At 37.7% G+C, this 23,931-nt stretch overlaps 1 protein-coding gene across 1 annotated transcript; it reads right to left on the reverse strand.

The window, feature by feature from the left end:
- Positions 1 to 4,875: 4,875 nt before the first annotated feature.
- Positions 4,876 to 22,683, reverse strand: LOC118809692. Its single transcript, XM_036573215.1, has 25 exons — positions 22,632 to 22,683; positions 21,098 to 21,162; positions 20,623 to 20,649; positions 19,445 to 19,575; positions 17,543 to 17,800; positions 17,365 to 17,466; positions 17,118 to 17,244; positions 16,141 to 16,271; positions 15,528 to 15,785; positions 15,350 to 15,451; positions 15,103 to 15,229; positions 13,797 to 13,921; positions 12,559 to 12,822; positions 12,388 to 12,486; positions 12,150 to 12,267; positions 11,611 to 11,738; positions 10,187 to 10,450; positions 10,013 to 10,114; positions 9,800 to 9,917; positions 8,853 to 8,960; positions 7,913 to 8,091; positions 6,958 to 7,121; positions 6,631 to 6,876; positions 6,241 to 6,403; positions 4,876 to 5,238 (listed from the first exon to the last, which is right to left on the reverse strand). The coding sequence occupies exons 2-25, from the start codon at positions 21,141 to 21,143 to the stop codon at positions 5,134 to 5,136; spliced, it is 3,492 nt and encodes a 1,163-aa protein (XP_036429108.1). The 5' UTR covers positions 21,144 to 21,162; positions 22,632 to 22,683; the 3' UTR covers positions 4,876 to 5,133.
- Positions 22,684 to 23,931: the final 1,248 nt, after the last annotated feature.

A 23,931-nucleotide genomic window follows, 5' to 3' on the forward strand; every position in this document is an offset into this window, starting at 1 on the left:
GGCTACAATCAAGATGAACCTGTTGTACCAGGGACAAAAATGCCTTCCCTCATACGGTAGGCGTCTCACTCCTGACCCATTGGTGAGTTCAGAGTCAGTGGGTGCCTCATCAGTATGAAGTATTACCTGTTTCATTCCTATCAATCCCCCACCACCATGTCAGTGTTATTGCAGTGCTGAGAATGATCCACCACCCAAATAGTACTTTCACTGTGAGGGTCCATGGGGGTCCTGACCACTGAAGAACAGGGTAAAAGGGGGCTAACAAAGTACGCAGAGAAACAGATGGACTACAGTCTGTAACTGTAGAACTACAAAGTGCACCTTTATAGTAAGTGGAGCTGATAAAATGGACAATGAGTGTAGAAACAAGGAGGTGGTCATAATGTTATGCCTGATCGGTGTATTTCTGTCGAGGTAATGACTGGGTCTGTTTGTGTTCTGAAGAATCGTCATTCTCAGAATGCTGTTGGTGCATCATCTGGACAATAATAGGTTCAAACAGAGTGATAAGTACTGATGGCTTTTTGGTTATTTCTGTTTCCTTTCGAGTTTAATGTCATCGTCCCATTCAAGGTCATAGTTTGTGTTCACTACACCAGACAATGGCATTTAACAGAGGCCTTCGGTTCTTTTCACATGAAGTCTGGAAATGCTAATATTTATAGAAGCTATTAATATCATCACAGATCTGAACTGTGGCTTCCTCAACACATCACAACACAAATTTGAGATATCTGAAATGTGTCCACCTACATTTTTATGATTTTCACAGCTTCACAGTTAATCAGATGCCTCACAACACTTAAGAGAAAAGCTACGTTCACATTACCAGGTTGAAGTGGCACAAATCCGATTTTTTTGTTTTCTTTATATTAAGCTGGACTTTCCTTATAAGAGTCTATAGCAGAGGTCACTAAAAGGCGGCCTGCGGTCAGAGTCTGGACCCAGACGCTGTCCAATGCGGACCTGGACCTGTAACCAATAAACAACATACATACATACATCATCTAAACCGCTTATCCTTCTGGGTCGCTGGATCCTATCCCAGCTGTCATTGGGCGGAAGGCAGGATACACCCTGAACAGGTCGCCAGTCCATCGCAGGGCAGACAGACATACACAATCACACAAACACTCACACCTAGGGGCACTTTAGCATGTCCACTTGGCCTGACTTCATGTTTTTGGACTGTGGGAGGAAACCCACGCAGACAAGGGGAGAACAGGCAAACTCCACACAGAAATGACCCTGGTCACCCGGCCAGGAATCGAACCCAGGACCTTCTTGCTGTGAGGCGACAGTGCTACCCACTGCGCCACCGTGCCGCCCTTAATTTCAACAGGGTGGTCCTATTTCAATCGGTGTAACTTTTCTAGCCTTTACAGTAGCTTTAGCGTCCAGGAAACTCACAGACCAATCGTGTGAGCTGTAAATATCACACGTGATGCTACTCAGCCGATCAGATCTGTGCATTACAATGAGCACTGAGACTCGAGTGAGTGACGCACAGACAGGGGAGGGACGAGGCGGGAAACAGCAGTCGGAGAAGAAAGTGAGTCAGAGGGAAGTTATTTCACATGGCATGATCTAAAAAGAGAAAACTGACAATAATTGTTGTTGAAATATGGCTGAACTGTACTTTATTTGATTTGACATTCAGTTGTTGACTGCATAAGATGTTGATATACCTACTAGGCTACTTCAGTAAACAGTATATGGCACTGAATCATGATGTAAGTTGGACATTATGATGTTCTGGACCTTTGCTTGAGGAAATTTTCTCTAACTGGACCTTACTGAATTCTAATTAAAGACCCCGGGTCTATAGTGTTATGATCCTAGGGGTGTATGTGGTGTTTGTTTTGTGCTCTCATTCTTGTAATCAGTTTTCCCCAGGGTTGTTGTCTGGAGGGCTCTGATTGGGTACAGCAGAGGGCGCTTCAGTTACTTATGGACCGGTGAGGCACTGCAGGAGGAGAGGACTGTTCCAGTGGGCGCATCTGTGCCATCAGCCTCCACCTGTCCACACCAAGCACCCAAAGCTTTGTTTGTGAACTCATGTGTCACTGTTGTATGAGTTTGCCTAAATACTTGTAAAGCCCTCTCTTTGTGAGTAAGGGGGTGAGTGCATAACAATAGGTTTTCCTGATGTTTGCAATGAATGTCGTGTCATCAACATATCGAAAGTTATTAATGTTTTGATGGAGTTTTAAATAAGTATTCCTGTAAATCAGTAATTAAATGAATCAGATATTGTAACCAATAATCAAAGCAGGAAGAGTTGATTAATAAAGAATAATAATCCTCTCACAAAGGATCGGCCTTGGTTTAACTACATGAGGGATTTTTGACATTGAGGAGTTCCTGAAGCTATAGAAGCATCCAGAAATCTGTGGGCATTTGCTGACACAGTAAAAGAAGAGGGCAAGCTGACGGTACACCCATTTTCCTGAGGACATTCTAAAAGTGTACACAGTCGAAGGCTGCCTTTTTAAATATCCAGAGCAGTTATATTGCTTTTTCCCTGCTTTTCCTGAATCCTGCTTGCATGTCTGGCAGTTTTCTCTAAATGTATAGTCTGTGTTTTAACCACAAAAGCACTGGAAAACCTGCTCCTATGCCAAAAGTCTAACAAACCATAAGACATATCAATATATAATAGTTTGTAATAACAACATTGTGCAGTTTTTTTAATATTAAGATGTACAGAAATGTGTTCTCTGTAAAGAGTGTTAACTTATTTTTACTTAGAAACTTGTGATTTTACCTTTTACATATCTCTATGGATTTTTTTATACTTCTATATATAAGCAGATCATTGATGTTACAGGCCATTAGCATCAGAGCACAGTGATTACTTTGTGGACAGTACAACCTGGTGGATTTACTGAGAAGTGCAAGCAGAAGCTTTTTAACTTTTTAAATGCCTAAAATTTTTGCACAGTACTGTAAAATATAAAAGCACTATAACAGAAAAAGCAACAATGAAAAACAAATACATATGTTTATGTAAACTAAAATAATACAGTAAAATAACATGTTTTGTTTTTAAAAAGTTATTAATGCCCTGGTTAGAAACAGGGTTTGGAGGGATTACTATATTCAAGTAATGTAATCTGACTACTTTTACCGTTACTCTTGGATTACTTGTCTTTAATTAAAGACATATAAAGAATTAAGACATTTTGAAGAAATTATTAAGAAAAATAATTTCAACAAGACTTCATAACAAGAATTTAATCAGCATGATAGATTGTGGGTTACTTCAATATTGACTTAAATGGTCACCGATCTCACAATCAGCGAAACGGCCAAACCCAAGTGGAGCATTATATGAAAATATTTAAAACATGAAGATGACAGATTTGTATAACAGTATGATTTGTTTGAGTTTAGACATGCATAAACCTTAAAGTTCCAAAGTCAAGCTTTGCTCCCCAGGAAAAAAATGAGTGATTTTAACAGGAAAATTTTAAAAACTCACTATGCTCAGACTAGAAGCTCTGAGACTGGAACACAGCAGAACAAATAATCAGCGTAGAATGATCACGTCAGCAAACCGAACAACAGGCTCAGCTGATACTGATAGTTAACAGTGTTAAGGACTTCTCTACGCAACTGCAAAATCTGGGCCCTTCCATAGCAGAAGAGGTCTCCGTGACAATCTTCTCTCACAATCTTCTCTCGCCAAAATTTCAATGTTGGTCTGACGTTTATACGGCAAAGCTTTGCATTGGGCAACTGCGATTTAGCCCAATGTTCAAAACATTTCATATGACCAGTTTCTGAAGGATTTTTGATTTGGTTTCTGATCATCCTCTTGAGGGGAAAAATTAGTGAACTACTAACCAAGATTCGACAAGGTAACTGCTCCATCAGTTTAAGCTTTAGTGTCTCTATTGGATTTGCAATGTTATATTAGTGCCAAGTTAACAGTGATATAATTATCTGACTTTAAAACAGCTAGTAATCTGAAAGTAATGGAAATGAATCAGAATGTTATGATAATATAGTAGCTTACATATTACATTTTTAAACAGACAAGCCCAACACAGTTAGTGTTACCAAAAAGAGGATGGGTTCTCCACTTGGTTCCTATCATTGTTTCTTCTTCATGCTTAGACAGTTTTTTTTTGCAACTGTTGCCCTTAGTTTGCTTATAAGTGGACTTCCATAAAGCTGCTGCTAAAAATATCTATTAAAAAGTGGGTATATTCAGATTGATGTTTACTCATGTAAACTTACATGCCATTTTATATATTTTTTGTATAAAAACTGAAATATATTGAATTTGCCGTTAAAGAAATAATTTCCCTTAGCCAAGACAATCCTATAGCATTCTAAACCTTTTACTTTTTCAGTAAGATGGAAAGTATATTTTTGTTAGTTGCTACAAATAAGCATGTTTTGATGGAAATATGCTGATGCCAATATTGCTAAAATCTTTTGAAAAACACCTGCATGAGGTTGAAGGTTGTAGTAGTTCAAATTATACACGCTGAGTAACTTCAAAAGCTGTAAAGAATTAGACCATGCATAATGGTAAAAAATAAAATATAAAATGGGCCTTACCTTTTACCCAGGCATTTTATGCTTTTTTGTTTTCAAATGTTAAATACAGCAAAAAAACTGTGCACTAAATTGTGCAGGTGTGCTCTCTGTAGAGGATGAATGAACGTATTTCACTTAAAAAAAAGTAATAAAACGTAATTGGCCTAGGGGCGCCCAAACTTATGACTGTATGTTTGTGTTATTAGGATGAGACTGTTTATTCAAACAACAGCCTCAAAGTCAACCTTTTGGGATCGGAGTTCTTCACACTGGTATTGGTATTAAAATAATTATTGACTTCTAAAATAAAAAAAACAGAAATAAAATGCTTAAGACTTTTATTTCACTGATTATTCAACAGAATTAATCAACAATCATACTCAAATTTCCACTGAAAACATTCTTGAAATTATAAACTGCAGTTTAATTATGATGAATACTGTTTGTCCTCAGAAGGGTTAGTAAGTAATTATGTAGTAACCTTTTGATTTCGTATAGGAATTAACAACAGCAATGAAAATAAAGAAAAGGAGATTATAGCATAGCCTTAACAACAAATCCAAGGGTCAACAGAGTAAATTAGAAGCTCATGCTGATGGATGTTGTGTCATGGAAGTCCACAGATCTGCGTCTTCTGGAGAAGGGATGCCCATCATCCTCATCACCATCATCATCATCACAGGGCTGAGAAAGAAATCAAACATGAGAGTCAGTCAAAGGATATTTTAGTGTTTGCTGTCCTACACTGTAAAAAAGTAGTTTCACTGTGAAAGTACTGTAAAATTTAATGGTCAATAAAAATCAATACATTATGATAAAATGATTCATTGCATGTAAATAAACCCATTCATATACTGTACTTTAAAACTGCTGGCAGTAATTTACAGGATATCGCTTTAGAATAAAACTACCCTTATAAAAGAATTATAAATAGTTTCAAATAGTTTATTAATGGGAATTAAATAATTATCACCTTTAATAGCATTAATAAACAGTTATAACACATCAATAAAAAGCACAAGTGATTTGCTGTGTGATGGAAATGAATATTTGATAAAGCAATTCTGACTGATGATGCTGAACCAGAATGTGAAATGAATGTGAATTTACTATTAGTGTTTACTGTAAGGCAAACGACAGGTCACTGTTGCCCTTTTTTATTCATGTGCTGTAACTGTTTATCGATGATTTTTAAGGTGTTTATGAACTGATTAATAAGCATTAATACACAAATTCTAAACCATTAAAAAATGCTTCATTAGGATAGTCTTACTCTTTAGTGCTAACATTTACAGAAATAGATTGTAGGTTCACACCAACAATCTATCACCTTTATTTCACAGACATTTGTGTTTATTCTATGCATTTAATTTTTTAGTTGTTATTATTATTATTGTTGAATACAATACATGAAAATAATTTCTAAGAATTGTTAAGTATTTCTAAGAAATGAAAGGGCTTAAATGAGTAATTTAAAATTTGTTTACCATCATTGGTAAAAAAAAACTTTTTCTTTTAATTAACAGGTTTTGCCTGACACCTCTGCTGCCTGACCTTATACAGTTTTTAACAGTGTACTTCAATTATTTTTTTGTGAAATACCTGTATCAGCACCACAAAAGCTAACAAGTAATGTGTGCTACAGAACTGGCCACTGACTGGCTGATTGGGTGATCTAAAACTCACCAGTGCACAATGACCTCCATTCACCAGGCACAGGTGAACCTTGCAGTGTAGGTAGAAATTTCTATTCACGCCAGTGAAGGTGAACATCCTGAAAGAGAAGCGGCTGGATATCGAGACTCCATTCTGCAACACCTCCACTGTGCCATCCTTAGGGTTAGGACACCTGGAGGACGAGAGAAGAATTAAAGATTTGGGAAATGTAGGCTGCTCATGCTGATTCTTAGGACATTCAATACAGCAATTTCTTTCAAACAAAACGGCAGATTAGATCGCCACACATCACAAACACCATCTGACACCATATTTTATCAGGCCTCTCAGAGCAACTAAGATCATCTTTCAGAAACCTAAGCGCACGTTTACTAAGATACGTGATTATATTCCTCTTACTCATTGATGATCAGATCCCAGCGGACGTAGTAGTTCGGGTCATTGTAAGGAGTGGCCCAGCAGTTGTCCAGCACAGTGGAGAACACCTGACTGTCGACTCCATCCACCTCTATAGCCATGAAGACCTGCTGGTTCACTTGAAGCGTGACAGTACCGGAGAAACGAGTGGTGAAAAAAGCATTGGTGTAGGGCACCATGCGGATCTGGTATGTACCCAGTGTACCTGGCAGCTTCTTGTTGATCACACTGTGGAAAAAAAATTATCATTTGAAGAACATTTATCAAAGATTTAGAAAGATTGTCTGCTGGTGATACAAATATTGCTACCTATTAATAGCCTGGAAGGTCATGGGTGCAGAGATGCTCTGGATGAGCGGGTACACACAGGAGAAGTTGAGGTTCAGCCAGCTGTCACGACTGACCACACTCCTTGGTCCAACACTCGAGAATGACTGAATGGAGTTCTTGTAGATGAAGTGTGTTGAATTAACCTAAAAGACATGTTACAGTTTGAGAAAAATAAGCTTCATCAGAATTTACTACTATCAGTGATTCTACAACATCATTGTCATCATAAGAATGCAGGGTTCATTTAACTTGAACATGAAATCTTGTGAACGCAGGGTGAAAATGAAAATAAGTTCAACACAGTTTGTAGTTTTCATCATCAAAGTATAGTGGAAGCAACAGTGGCTGCATGTTTCAGCTCTTCACACTCTCATACCGCTATGTTACGTGAGATCATGGACACTTATTATCCATCCTAGACGTGATGGAACGGTGATGTAGGCTGTAGACATTCATAGACTAGCCTTAAACGGCTAGATTCAATCTATCACTCCGCTCCAAGATTTATTACTGGAGACTCTTATAGCACTCATCATTGCACTTTGTATGAAAAAGTTCTCCAGCCATATGCCATCATGGCGTTCTCTAGCCATACGCCATCTTACATCACATCTGTGGTCTCTATCAGATCTGCTGTAATGACTGGATCACCCGTTAGGTTCCTAGAGTTTTTACTGAACAGAGAAAATCTGCTTTTTTGCTGCAGTGCACCAGCGAATTATAAGTATATTACAAAACTACTGCTCCATTTCATTTTTCTGTTTTACTGAATAATTTTATTTACAAGATTTTTAGTTTTTCTTGTTGTCTATTATCTAAGTTGGTTCTTTTACTTACTTTTTAATTGTTTTTATTACATAAAAAGGTTTTAATAAAGTGGCTGTTCTGTGTATGTAATGCCCTTATCTCTCTTTGGAGAGAGCCCATACTGTACCTCCAGGACTGAGCCACAAGTATTGTCGTCAAAACGGAACGTCACTCTGCCATTCTGGGCCAGCCCTCTGCATGAGGGATCATTGAGATGGAGAACGGTTACAGGAAATCCAGCTTCAAAGAGCTGGCAGCGGGACAGAGACACTGACCTACTTGTGCCGACACAACTCTCAGAGACATCTGAAAAAACGGAGTAAACAGTGTCAGACAGACATTTCTTTTAAAATGACTTCAGTTAAATACTATAACAAGCGGTCTCTGCTGGAAAATCTAGCTTTTACTAGTAGCTAGCAGTTCCTATCAAGCAGGGGCAGACCTCATCTATCCACTCCACTGTTTGAGTACTGAGACCAACTGATTAAACCCATGGAGTCAGGTGAGATTCTGTTTGATTGGAATGAAGAGAGAAATGTATCTGCATGGAGAAATGCTTTCTGTGTGCTGCTGTTTCTATCACTGTATAAAATACGCAAGAAGCTTCCTTTCTTGTTCTTGTTTTTTCAAGTGAACATGCTAGCTCATTCAGAGTTCAGCAGCAGCTTATTATTGTTTTATTTAATCAGATTAACAATAAAACAGGACTGTTGTGTAGTTTAAATTCATATTTATGCATTTTCCTGTTATGAAAAATTGGGAGACGAAACAAAAATCTATGAATTTGTGGCTTTGTTAGATCACGTTCTTCACATATCATTTAAATGACAGAAATGACCACGTTGTTTTTGCATCAACCTTAAATGGCTATTTTCCTCACCTGTAATGTGAGCACCAGGACATATCTGGTGAAACTTTCAGTGTAATGCTTGCAGAACATAAACTTTAAGAATGAATTTTGCCCCATTAATGAAACTTTGGCGATCATTTAAAGACAGATGTATCTTACTGACTACTCTTTAGTACTTACAATGAATTCAAAAATTCCAATTTAAAATGAAACATACCATAAGTTTCGGGATTGGATCTCTGACTGTTACTCGTACAGGCGCAGCCATAAAGTCCAGATCTTGCTACACACACCTCATTTGCACTGCAGTTCAGAACCCCACAAGCTAGAGAGAGAGAAAGATAGACAGACAGACAGACACAGAATGGCATGGTCAGGCACGTCATAGTTACATCACTGTAAATTATATTAGTTACTGACATGAAAACATTAATTTCCTCTAATATAGATTATCCGTGCCATCACTATTATCATTATAGTGATACAGTGAAATAGTTGTTTCATGTGAATTGAACAAAGGTTTTAATATTTAAAGGACATTAAGCCATAATATATTTTTGTGAATTGTTTCACAGTCTAATATTGAACAGCCACTTAGTGAGACACAAATTACTTACTGCAACCCTATATTTTTAGATATATAGTCATGTGCAAAAGTTTGCGTGTCACTGGTCAAATGACGTTTTGTTGATTTTCTAAGTGACAATATGTCACAGCATTCTCTACAGAGAACACACTTCTGCACATTGTAATGCACATTTACTATTTACTTGATGAGTTTCACAGAGCAAATATTATGATGCATTTTATTTTTGCCCAATATGTTCAGTTCAGCATAGAAACAGAAATTGTGCATTAAAATTTGCAGAAAAATCAGAAAATCAACAAAACATTCCATTTGACTGGGGTTGTTCAACTACTGCATATGACTGTATGCCTATTGCAGTATTTTGTTCATGTTTGTAATGGCATGATGCTCCCAACATGTGGAAAAATTACCAACATAAAAGGCTAAACTGTTTCTTTGGGACCGTTTATGAAATGTACAGCTTAAGCCCACATATAAGTGATATGCTATGGTCTGTTTGGCTCTGTCTTCATATTTGGCAAATGGAAGCAGGAGCTGGAGGGGCAGAGGGTTAGTTAATTCTCTAGAGATTGTACCATCAACACGGAAAGCCCAGCGGCCAGGCCTTCCAACATTAGAACTTCTGGACAGGTCAGCGGTACTGGCCGCCTGAATCCTGAACTGATAGGCGTTGTCCTCTGTCTGATAGCCAGCCTAAAAAAATAATTTTAATAAAATTAATGTTGTTAATGTTAAACGTTATGAAGCACTGAAATCAGTAAAGACATGCATGAACGTGCTTCTCTCACCATCCAGGCTTCTGGATCATTTGGAATTTGACCGTAGTTCATCAGGACGAAAGAGACGTCACTGTCTTCATCAGAGATCAAGATAACTTGGAAAGTCACCTCCTTCAAGGGGAGAAAGATGTTAAGAAATGTTGGCTTGGAGGCAGCGACTGAATCCTAAGGACAGACACTTACCCCTACATCAGGTTCGAATTCAACTTTCTCCCAGGTGCCAACGAAGACCCAGGCAGCAGTGAAGTTGGACCTGGGGTATATCTGTCTAATTTCTGCTGTAGCTTGTGCTATAAGCGGTCCACTTGTTGCTTGCTGGTAGGTGATGTTTCCTCTGGTGTAAGTGTCAATGTCAGTCCACAGTGGAGCGATGATATCTTTGCTCGTAATTGGGACATAGCCGTCAAAGGAGAGGGACTCAAAAGAAATGAAACCATCCATGCTGAGCTGAAAAAAAAAATAATTAGAAATATATTTTAGATAATGATGTTCTCCTAAAGACAACATGAAAGCAGCAGCTAAAACATCTCATCTTTTTGAGGTGCTCTGTAATAAAAGCATTTTGACCTGTCTTGTAGGGAAAAAGAGGGTTTGGTTTTTACATTTGTTTACACCAAATATGTTTATGACTGTTTATGAGACCCAAGAAACTCTTCATGTATAATCTTTACCATCATAAACTATGGGTCTACACACTATTGCATTCAGAGCAACCAGTTTGGTTGTTGTTTATTAGCCTGATCAGTTTGAAATATGGAAAAAAAATAGCATTAAAAAATCTCTAATTTAAATCTTAATTTTACTTGTTCATTTGGCTTGACAAAGACAACTTAGAGTTTGCAGGAACATAAGACCTATACAATTATAATGTGCCTGTTCTTTTGGGACTAATCAAATTACTCTTTTTCACCTTAGCAACCACTTGGGATACCATAGCAACAGCACCTGAGATAACATAGTAAAACCTTAGCAACAACCTGAGGTTCCACAGCAACAGCTTTGTCAAGCCAGTTGGTGTCATTCATATTTCACTGAACCTTAAGGTATAAGTATCAAAGATGGATTTGGAACATCCAGAAAACCTGTCCAAGAAAGCTTGGTCATCATTGGATCTTCCATTAGGACAATGATCCAAATTATTCCCCCATATCCTATAAATAAAAATCAACCTTATCACCTAAAACTCCACTGAAACTGGGTTGAAATAAATAGGATCGTCCAATAGCAAGAATTAAGAACTTCGAAGAACGTAAAGAAGTAGGAATGGTCTTGTTCTCTGCTAAGTGTTCCATATCACACATTACAAAGGAACACTGAATGATGTTTTTCCGGCAAAGAAAAAATGTATAACTGTCAAAGTGCTATCAATTTTTGGATGATTATTCATTTATTTATTTGTTTGTTTATTATTTGTGTTAAAGATGTTATTTCTTATGTACAGTGGTATCATAATAAGAAATAATATCACTATGCTCACTATAAAAACATTTATATTTAATATGTTTTACTATCTCGCTCATATTAATTGAGGCTGTGAATAATCCTGGAAGGCACTGCAACAGAATACGTCTAAAGCCGTTTTTTAAATTTTTTGTTCTTTTACTTACATATAATTGTGTGTAGTCTCTTCCAAAGTAGGAGAATGGCTGGCTGAGCTGGACCAGTGTATTACCTCCATCGTAGGTAACAGTACGAACAGCACCAGGTAGAACCGGGAAGAACAGCCTGAATGGAGCTGGAAGAATGTTTGGAATCATTGTGTTATTATTCTTTTTACTTTACTAGCAATAACATTGTAAATATATATACAGTCCCCACCAAGAGTACTGGACCAGTGAAGACTGAGGCAGAAGATGAGAGTGTCAACTTTTATGAATAGTTATTCTGAACATGAGTTTTATCGTTCCATTTTTTTATCAGATCCCTCTTAATTGTAAGTGTAACAGAGGTGTACAGATACAGTACATAACCCACCAGTTGTGTTATAGGGATATAGTGAGTTAGTCTTTTCTGAAATTTCACTTTAGCAATAAAAGACTAAACAACTGTTACTGTATAACAACTATTTTGAAAAACTGCCATGTTACACACTCAACTACACATTAAACCAAAGATAAAATAACAGTAAATTCACTAGAGACTGTACCGTTAACTTCGAAAGCCCAGCGACCAGGCATTCCGACGTTAGTGGTTCTACGCAGGTCAGAGGTACTGGCTGCCTGAATGGTGAAACGATTGGCGTTGTTTGCCGTCATGTAGCCAGCCTAGAAAGAATCATTTAAATAAACTTAGATTACATAGTTATAACCATTACATGTGGCTTACTTGTCTTGGAATGTTATGAAGCACCATAACATTCTTAAAAACTAGAATGATCCTCTCACCATCCAGGACTCTGGATCAGCAGGCATGTTCCCATAGTTCATCAGGATATAAGAGGCGTCATTCCCACCAGAGATCAAGACTACTTGGAAAGTCACCTCCTTCAAGAGGAGAAAGATGTTAAAAGTTGTCAGCTTCAATGCAGACACTGAATTCTAAGGACAGACACTTACCCCGACATCAGGTTCGAATTCCACCTTATCCCAGGTGCCGACGAAGACCCAGGAAGCAGTGAAGTCTGACTGTTGGAAATAACGCCTAACTGCGTATGTGGCTAGCTGGAGAAGAGGACCGCTTGTGGCTTGCTCGTAGGTGATATTTCCTCTGGAGTAGGTGTCAATGTCGGTCCACAGTGGAGCGATCATGTCTTTGTTTGTCAGTGAGTAGTAGCCATCACTGTAGATGTACTCAAAAGACAGGAAACCATCCATACCGAACTGAGAGAGAAATAATTACAAATATCAAGTCACAAATAAAAGTTTTCTAAGACTGCATGAAAGCTCAGACATTTGTTTGTTTTGTAAGAAAAAAAAGGTTCTAGTTAGTTATTATTTATAATTCATATTTTCTAGCCGACTATAGTTTGTAGCTTTCAGAGCACTGAGTTTTTTATAGTTGCTTGATAAGTTATTTTTTGAATCATTTAACATATGTCACTTCAGAGAAAAAACTTTGCTAAAAATATTTTCTAACCTATTCTTCACTTTTAAAAATGGTCTGAATCTAGGAATGTCCACAGACATTTCATCTCAATACTTTAACTTTACAGGAGAAGGAAAAAACCATGAATAACTTGGAATGAAAATTAAAGTAAAAAAGACTTTATTACAGGCATTTTTCGAGCATTTCTACTGGCCTGTTCATAAAATTTTAACATGATGTGAAGAGCAGCTGGTGTTTTATAATTATGTTGAAAAAAAGGAGAAAAATGCAGATATGAAGTGTTGTCCCGACATTAATGAAATATAGAGCAATAGATGAGTATTTAAAAACAGAAAAAGATAGAGTCATGCAGAACAGAATTTTCCCCATTTTTAAATATGGTGGTGAATTTGTGATGCTGAGGGGTTGTTTAGCTTCCAAAGGCTCTGAGCACCTTCTTAAGAAACATGAAATCAACTACACTAAGTTTGATAGGCTATTAGCTAACAATCTGGGACTGTACCAAGTGAGGACATGGGCTGCTTATGTACACCCTAAATAATTACAAATATTGACTTATTTGTGACAGTCACTGTTAGAAAAAGCATTTTTGCTGTGTTGTTAGCCAACAGTAATCGACCTGAAGCGCTACTGATCCATCCGTTTTCATCATTACCCACTCCAGCCTTGACTGAGGCTGTGAATAATCCAGGAAGTCACCATAACAGAATACATCTTTAAATTCTGAAAATCCTGTTCTTTTACTCACATATAATTGGGTGTGGGATGATCCAAAGTAGGTGAATGGCCGGTCAAGCTGGACCAGAATAGAATCTCCATCATAGAAAGGAAGACGACTAGCAAAAGGCATAATGGGAAACATCGTAGTTGGAACTGGAAGAAAGATGAGAATCATCACTGTTAATATCACTGTAATAGCACCCTCTATAAGTATTAACACAGTGAACTTAAATTTCATTTTTCTTCATGTTTACTAAATTAGTGAGCCAAAATAGAGACATTTAGTTACATTTTATGAGTATTTATTTTAAATGTTTTTATTTGTTCCGGAATTATTGCACTTTCTCTATCCAAACCCCACCTAAATGTTAAGTTATGTCAGTCACTGTGAATTTTTTTGCAGATAAACTCAAATTTTAGAAAAGTGAAAGTGTGGGGAAAAGGAAAATGCTAATGGTTCGGTGCAAATCACCTCATCTGTAAAAGGTGGTGTAAATGTGGGGTAATGTCTGGAAAAGTTGCTTTCAGATTCTGTAATTTATGTAAATTTAATAATCAGCATAAGATAACTATTTTGACCTGTAACAGTACTTACAGAGGATGCTGTTCAAGAATGCCGAATTACAGTGTAAGTAAAACCAAAGTGTTATAACAATGTTCTTTCAATAGTGTCATGCTATACTTGATTAACCCGGGTTATTAATCAGGCCTGGGTCATCCCATGGGTTGTCTGTGCATGTGCCCAGGGGCCCAAGCATCTAGAGGCCACCCAAAAGCAATTATGATTCCTCATAAGAGGTGAATTCATGGTTGACCCTCACTCAGTATTGAGCTTACCTGTGTTCCGTGTTAATGTATGCACAATCTTGTTATTGTTTTGTTTGTTTTGAACCACTATAGGGTGTTGGATGGTATTATAAATGCACTACTGTCTGTCAACCACGGATTATAACCTCATATCATGCCATAGCAGGACACAGTGTGTTTGGAAAATGTATTGGTTTTCAACTTCTACTGTCTTTATTTAACCAAGGCAGACCAATTCAGTTCCCCCTGGATGACATCAAATAAATTACTTTATGTAATGGAAATGTTTCATTCAAGAGGTTTGTTTCTAGAACAACTTGGACAACCTTATCATAGTTGTATATGCCACAAGCCTCAGGCCTATAACTTAATGATTCAGGCCTGTTCTTAACCTTAGCACAGTGCAACCATTTTTGGGGTAAAAATATTTTACCCCACCTCACACACACCAGTGTAAAGATTACAGAAATTACAGAAGATGAATCAAATAGGAAGTCTGCTTAAAGATAAAATAACAAGAAATTTACCAAACGCTGGACCGGAGACTTGGAAAACCCAGCGACCAGGTATTCCAACATTAGTACTTGTAGACAGGCTTCCTAGGGATACCTGAATGGTCATATTTTGGTAGTTCTCCTGTGTCTGAAGGCCAGCCTATAAAGAAACATTTAAATACACTTAACAGCATAATAAATACAATTATATTTAGCCATGCCATTTTGGAATGTAGCATCATAAAATGAGTGAACACATATATGAACTTGCTCTTTTTACCTTCCAGGGTTCTGAATTAGCAGCTGGAATGGGACCATAGTTCATCAGAATGAAAGTGCGGCCTTGAACATCTGCGACCAAGACTACTTGGAAAGTCACCTCCTTCAAGAGAAGAATGATCAATGTTAAAAACTGTTGGCATACAGACACTATTTGAATTCTAGGGACAGGCACTTACTCCTGTATCAGGCTCGAATTCCATCTTCTCCCAGGTGCCCACAAAGACCCAGGAAGCAGTGAAACCAGGGAACATCCGGTTCATTTCATTTGTAGCTGTCTGCAGAAGAGGACCACTTGTGACTTGCTCGAAGGAGATGTTTCCTCTGGTGTACATGTCAACGTCGGTCCACAGTGGAGCGATGATATCAATGTTCGAAAGTTGGACGTAGGTGTCATAGAAGAGGGGCGTGAAAGAGAGGAAGCCGTCCATACTGAGCTGAAAGAGAAATAGAAAAGCATTTTTCCCTGTGATTGTCAACCTAACAATGAAATCTTTTTGTTGAAAAGGGCTATATTAGTGTCAGTCTTACATCATTCTCACGAGACTTAAATGTATGGAAAAGTAGCATTGGGGCACTTTCCCTGAGCAGATAACGTCTATGGCTATCATTTATCTATGGAATGCGGCCGTTCCCACCCGACCCTGATATGAATCCCAAACACCGCAAAGGGACGCGAGTGACGGCAGGAGGAGGACCTATTAATGCTCCTATTAATCCAGGATGGACAAAACCTTGAAAGGCATTTAATAGAATACATATTTAAACATTCTTCTCTGTTGTTTTACTTACATAGAGCTGGCTGTACGATCTTCTGAAGTACTGTAGTGGCTGGCTCAGCTGGATCTGTCTGTAATTTCCATCACCGGTAACAGCATGTGAAACGACAGAAGGTCCATGTGGGAACAGAGTCCAAGATGAACCTGGAAGAAAATTGCTAACAATTATCTCATCATTTTACTTAGTCTTTTTTCTATCACTGTTAATCACACAGACTTTACATGTAGAGATTGAAACAGTGATGTTAACATTTGCTTTTCTCTCTGATAAAGATAAAAAGAAGAATGAGGCAAAAAGCAGAACATGTCACCTTTTTTTAACAAGATCATAATTTCCTTATGTTAAAACTCTTTACTCAGTATTTTAGTACACTACAAGCCTCAGACTGGTCAGAACATTCAAAATGATCTGACAAAAAATTAAGTAAACAAGACAAATATAATGTTTATAAATATATATACACCATCAAGGTAGCCAGGTTGGAGCCCTTCCAACATTTAAGCCCAAGGGCCTATAATTTAACAATTCCGGCCTGTTTTTTTAACCTTTTTTTTAACTGTTTTTAACTTTGCGGTGCAGCACTTTTTAGGGTTAAAATATTTCACAACCCCATCTTCACCCCCTATAAAACACCAGTGTAAAAAATGACAGCGGTTACAGAAGAAGAATCAAACAGTAAGTCTACTCATGCACTGAGTCTAGTTTAATGGTCAGTTAAGACCCTCGCTCAGTAATGAAGTTCCCCAACAGAAATTCATAATCTATGAATCTGTGGCCTGTCAGTGGAGCTATTAAGCAGTGCTTGTTCTTATTTAAACCATTTTCTCTTGTTTATCTTGTAGCACCACTCTCGTGACCCCCTTAGGACCAGGTCGAGGCCCCCAACGTGGTTCTGTCCACAAGGGTAACCCATGTTCTACACATCCCAAAATACTGTTCTTGAAAAGGGTTTAAGAAGCTGTACATAAGCGCAAAGACTTGACATTTACCAAATGTTGCACCGGAGACTTGGAAAGCCCAGCGACCAGGTATTCCAACATTAGTACTTGTAGTTATGCTGCCCAGAGGTATCTGAATGGTGAAATTTTGGTAGTTCTCCTGTGTCTGAAGGCCAGCCTATAAAGAAACATTTAAATACACATAGCAGCATAGTAAATACAATTTTATTTAGCCATGTCATTTTGAAATTTAGCATGATAAAATTAGTAAAAACATGCATGAACTTGCTCCTCTTACCTTCCAGGGTTCATAATTAACAGCTGGAATGGGACCATAGTTCATCAGAATGAAAGTGCGGCCTTGAACATCTGCGACCAAGACTACTTGGAAAGTCACCTCCTTCATGAGAAGAATGACAAATGTTAAAAATTGATGGCATACAGGCAGTGACTGAATTCTAAAGACAGGCACTTACTCCTGTATCAGGCTCGAATTCCATCTTCTCCCAGGTGGCCACAAAGACCCAGGAAGCAGTGAAACCAGGGAACATCCGGTTCATTTCATTTGTAGCTGTCTGCAGAAGAGGACCACTTGTGACTTGCTCGAAGGAGATGTTTCCTCTGGTGTACATGTCAATGTCGGTCCACAGTGGAGCGATGATATCAATGTTCGAAAGTTGGACGAAGGTGTCATAGAAGAGGGGTGTGAAAGAGAGGAAGCCGTCCATACTGAGCTGAAAGAGAAATAGAAAAGCATTTCTGAATTCTGAAGTTACTCTGAACACTGTGAAAGCTCATTCAGCAGCACAGAAACTGTTGCAGAGCATCTCTTTTCATATTAGTTCTGCTCAGTCGTGGTGAGACAATCTCAGCACTGCAGTGAATTGGACTGGCTAACTCAGCAAAGTTGTCACCTAGCCTAGCTGATCTTTTCACATTGCTTTAAAACATCTTGAAACTTTAGCTTGATTAGCTATTATGCTACCTAGCCAGCATACCTGCTATGCGTACAACAGACTTCCTTTAAACACATTTACTGCGAGTTGCGCTTCAGTTCTGTCCTTCAGACTGCATGTTTTTCTGTAATGAAGAAATCCAATCTGTGTCAAACCTGACAGATGTTTAGTTTAGAAACTTGAGACTTGGACCTCAGAAAATCAAGACTTGTCTCAGAGTCTCCTTGAAGACTCGAGTCTCAACTCGGACTCGCACGACAAAGATCCAAGATTCAGTCTCGGATTAAGTGATTTGTGAAAATCTCTCGCTCTGAAATTCAGTTCATGAAGGCCTTGCTAATTAGGTGATGAGCAGAATCAGGTGTGTTTATAGAGGCAGCAGGCTGAAGGATGCAGTGTTTTGGCCCGCAAGAACTAGAGCCTGACACGTGATCTAGATCCTTACCAGCTGCATCACAGTCTGGTATGGGTACTGCACTGCTCAGGACAGGAAGGCTCTCCAGCTTGTGATCAAAACTGCACAGCCCATTTCAGGAGCAGCCTTCTTACCACAGGACATTTACCACACCAGGGTCATCAGGAAGGTGCTCCCCATCATCAAGGACAGTACACACCCTCAATACAGCCTCTTCACACTACTACATACTGCTACAGAAGTGTGAAGTCTAGTAGCCAGTTGCACCAGCTGAATGTAAGTTTGACCCTACCCTAGTTTGAACGTAAAGTGCCACAACGTTTAAGTTTACGAGCTCCTAGAATTTATCCAGTTGCACCAAGTAACATAGTTTTAATGTAGTTTTAAGTTGTAACCCAACAACTGTGTGAGATGCTGATCTCATTATCATAGAATACATAACACAGATTATTTTTAAACTATAACTAACATAGCTAACATTACCTGTCTGTCATTCAAATAGAGCTTTCATTAGCTGCAGCTTTGCTAACGTCACCACCGTTGATCGATAAAGTGCTGTTAAAATATTGTGCACAAGAACCACAGTCTGAACTTCAGAAAAATTCCAGCTGAAGAACCGAATAAACACACATGCAAAAGACGGACCCTTTAAAAACATCACTTTACTATAAAACAATCTCTTTTTGAATTATAGCTAACATGACCGACACCTTAAGCGAAGTACATGTGGCACCAAAAGACAGTAACATAAGCTATTTCACTGCGTGTAATGTTTCCTGTTTATGTCGGGTAGCGTTAATTATGGCTGCAGAGTGAAAACGTCATTCTGTGCGACAGTGTTTAGATTTACGATCACTTAATGCACTACTAGTTCAGTACTAACTACTCTCAACGTAAGGTTAAGAACTGACTTTACACCCCAACTTATTTTCAGGATGGATGAAAAAACCCTGAAAGGCATTTAATAGAATACATATTTAAACATTCTGATCTGTCGTTTTACTTACGTATAACTGGCTGTACGTTCTTCTGAAGTAGCGAAGTTGCTGGGTCAGTGAGATCAGTCTGTAGTTTCCATCACCGCTAAGAGCATGTGAAACCACACCAGGTCCAGGAGGAAAGAGCGGTAAAGGTAGACCTGGAAGAAAATTGTTAACAGTTCTTTTATCATATTATTTAGTATTTATAGTCTTTTTGTTCCATCACTCCTAGTCACTTTGAAATTACACGTGGTGATGGTAACATTTGCTTTTCTTTAGATTAAAAATAAAAAGAAGAATGAGGCAAAAAGCAGAACATGTCACCTTTTTTAAAGATAATAATTTATTATTCGCACCAAAAAAGTAATAACACAAAATATTATTAAAATTTATAAAACAGAAAATATTATATACAGTCTTAGGCAAAGGTTTGTGCGCCTGTTCAAATGACATGTTTATGTGATTTTCTACAGAAAAAGAAGGGGAAAACATCCTTTGCAGACAGTATAAATCTGCACATTTACTGTTTATTTGCTGAAATTTACAGATCGGGGGAATAAACAGATTCATTTTACATTTTATTTTTGAATTTTATGTTTTAAATGAAATGGAATTAGTGTACTAAAAGTGTATATGTGCAAAAGAAATAGGAATAGTGCACTATAATAAGACGTGCATGAATAAATGCGTGTATGTGTGTGTGTGTATAAAAGTTAAGTGCGTTCTTTTCCTGTTAGGTTACTATTTTGTAGCTTAAATTTTTGTAAAAAAGTTGTTTGTACCAAACTTCTTTTACATCACATTACGAATCATTTCATTAGAAATACAATTGACCACAATCCAAAAATAAGCAATTGTTACACAAACAAAAAGGGCAACAGCGAGTTCTTCAATCTGATGAATATGAAAATTCTGTAAAAGATTTATTGCTGACTGATGGAGAAGATCAGTAACGAGCGAGATCTGAGCTTTAACAGTATAGATCAATTGGGCTCACTATTTGGCAAACAACAGGCCACTGTTACCATTTTTATTTACATGTTTATTGATTATTTTAATTTGATGATTAATAATAGTAATAACCATTAATAAAGTAATTCAGAATCATATCTTAACCCTTGATGACCAAGTTCTAATGGAGGACACTGCAAGTGCTTCACAGAAACTATGTGAAATCTTTTCTTTAACAATAACAGTCAGCTTACCTTGACCGCTTGTCCTCTCCAGCCCACCTAATTTTAGAGAAGGAAGAGAATGAGACAGAAAGAAAGATCCATGAAGTACCGACTCATTTCCACATCCTTATAAATATTCACATTTCACTGCTGATCTTTAAAGTCAACTTTGAATCAAAAATCCGAAAGCATTTTTCTTCCCTCACATGATGCATTTCCAAGTGAAATAGGCTATTCGGGCAGGAAATTAATGTGGGCGGGACATGAAGATGAATATGTAGTCAGCCACATGTGTAATATCTCCGTCCACTTCTTTGTGCCACCCTCCCTCAAATTTAAACGAATGAGGAAGAGAACACTTCTACACTAGTATGGTCCAAAAAAATTCTGACATTTTACTGGACAGGTGGAACCAGTGAACTTCTACGGAAGCCTAGATCTAGTAAAACCCACTCTAGTGACCTTTAACCTCCCTTCTGCTGTGATGTTCAGTGCATGTACTTACTCATACAGAGCAGGACGGCCAAACAGAGGGGAAGCTGATACCCCATCCTGAGATGATCTACAACACTGAAAAAAGTTTGAAAGTAAGACAGAGCTGTACTAAATGTAAAACATTTTACTTTTTTCCTAATATGTTAAATTCAGCAAATAAACTGTAAACCAGGAGGAACAGAATTACACATTTAAACAGATTTATAAGACATTATAAACCCTAATAGAGTATACACAATTAAAGTACTGTGCAGAGGTCATATACATCTGAGAAAATTAAATGTAATCTTTTTAGCTGGATGAAAAGCACTTATTGGTTAAAACACTAACATTAGAATAAACAGATAATTTTTTTAATCTCATAGAAAGTGATTTTATGTTGATGATTTTCAAAAAAGGCATTCATTTTGCCTCATACAGAAAAAAACGCAGACCTGAAGGCATGGTGCCAACCAGAATAACGGCACAACTTGACAGAACTACGGCTGGAATGCAGCAGGATGTCAGGAACCACACCTGTTTTCTTCGAACTCTATTCTGCCAGCCAAGATGTTAATCTTACTGCAGGGATGAGCAGCTCTCATGCTCTCAGGATTTTTGCACAGCACTGTGTGCGCAACCAATTTTAAACAATAATGAACTACTAAACAATTGTTTTTGAATTTTTCCAAACAAAGAGACAATTATAAAATAAAATTATGAACCTGTTCTCACAGATATCGATGCTTCAGAATAAAATAATGCTTTGGTATTTCTTGCAATTATCTCACTCTCTCTCTTTTTTCTGCTGTATGGTGAGATGAGATGACTCTCTTTATAAATAAATAGTACATATAAGTCAAAAGTTATCCTCATGAATGAGGAAATCTGGATGACTCAGATACTGTCAATCACTCAATGATGTTCTTAATGCTTCTCTTTCAGGTATGTAGACCTGAGATGAGATTCTAGTGTCTACAACAACTAATCTGTATGTTAACAGATGATTAAAGAGGATATATTTGTAATTTGAATCAGATATTATAGGCTTCTCCTCAAGCTTAGATCAACTAGTATGTCCTGTGGAACATTTGCAGTCCTTAAACACTGAGTTGGCTCCATTTGGTAGCACCAATTACTTTATATACCTTCCTGATATAAGTTTAGTCACTAAGATCACAGATAAGAGGTCTAGCTGTTGTGTTCTTGTCTACTTTGTGTACGAATAAAACTGTCACTGAACAAACACGGTTGATTTATTCATAGATCTCCTGTGAGCACAGTCCAGCTTAACCTGCTAAAGATTTTGACTGTATCACTGTAAAAGCCAGTTCAAGGAGATTTCTACAACAGTGAAACACAGTGCACGAGCACACACACACACGCACCCCCACAGCTGTTAACTGTTTTTTCCTTCTCCTGAAAAGTTACAATTTTGGAGACACAAGGTTTTGTTCCAACGAAAACAATACATGTACATTTAAAAATCATACAATTTTGGTAAATAATTATTGTTCCACTTTTGAAATGCAAAAACACCAATTTAATAATATATAAAGTCTTACCTGGTTGTTGGCTGTTAGAGCTGTGTCTGCAGCAGCTCTCTCCACACCACTTCACCACTGGATGAGAACAATGTCATTGGTGTCCACATATTTATACATATGTGCCCCGTCACGGAAAAGCTGAAATATGCAGCTACATGTCAGGATGGACCGGCTGTACCAGAGCCAAAAATGCCTTCACTTTTGATAAAATGAAAGCATTTAGTAAATGCCTTACTCATCAATCTCGGACAAATTTGGACACAGTTCATTAGTTTTTAATGTGAGGTTTGACATACTTAATTGTCATTAAATCCTCTGATACTGGCCAAGCCATAAGATGTCTGTACCTACAATATATCAATCAGCATGTGTAACTATAGTATATACAGGGTTGGGCAGAATACTTTGAAGGATTAGTGATGGTTTAATGCTCAATACACTGTCCTAAACGTATTCTGTAGTACTCCATTACAATAAGTACTCCATTACAATAAGTAAAAAGTACCATTCATAATTTGCTTCTCACTCAAGAGAAATGGCTTGTATTATCTTCAGAATAATGCAGAATACATTTAGAATACACGTTGATAGTGCACATGGGAAAAATCTGCTGTTTTCATTTTGCTCCTCACTGTTACTGGTCTGTAGCTTTTTTTCATGTAATTCTTCTGTTTCTGTTTCATGAAATGTATGAACATTATAACAATTTGCAACATTACTTGGGCTGCTTCAGTCCACTGCAGCCTTATGAGCTAATCAATCAATTCACCATATTGGAAAGTGTACTGAAAATCCCTTCTTAAGTAAGAGTAATGCTGCAGTGGTGATAATTTACTTAAGTACAAGTAAAGTATTAATAAAGGAAATTACTCAAGCAAGAAGTTTCCTGGAAAACTGCTCAGTTAGTCTTTTGCACATCCGCAATCACATTCTGAAAATATGTCTAAACTGACTTGGGTACGTTTCACAGACAAAATGAAAGCCAAAGATAATTACATGAAACAAAGTTTTGAGTCCTGAGGCTGCTCATAATCTCCTCCGCTAGTGCATGTTCACACATTTTTCTGTGTGTGTAAAGAGAAAGAGAGAGAGAGAGAGAGAGAGAGAGAGAGGAGGAAAGTCCACATTATTGACATTCCCACCTCAAGCTGGTGCAAAGTGTTTGATAGTGTGATCCAGCCCAATGCGCTGTATGGGAGTGAGGTGTGGGGTCCACTCGGTGAGGACAGCTACACTAGATGGGACAAGCATCCAACAGAAGTCCTCCATGCGGAATTCTGCAGAATGATCATAGAAGTCGTAAAGGAAAACACCAACC

The sequence above is a fragment of the Colossoma macropomum genome, unplaced genomic scaffold (genome assembly GCF_904425465.1).
Source record: "Colossoma macropomum unplaced genomic scaffold, Colossoma_macropomum, whole genome shotgun sequence".
In the NCBI taxonomy this organism is placed as follows: Eukaryota; Metazoa; Chordata; class Actinopteri; order Characiformes; family Serrasalmidae; genus Colossoma; species Colossoma macropomum.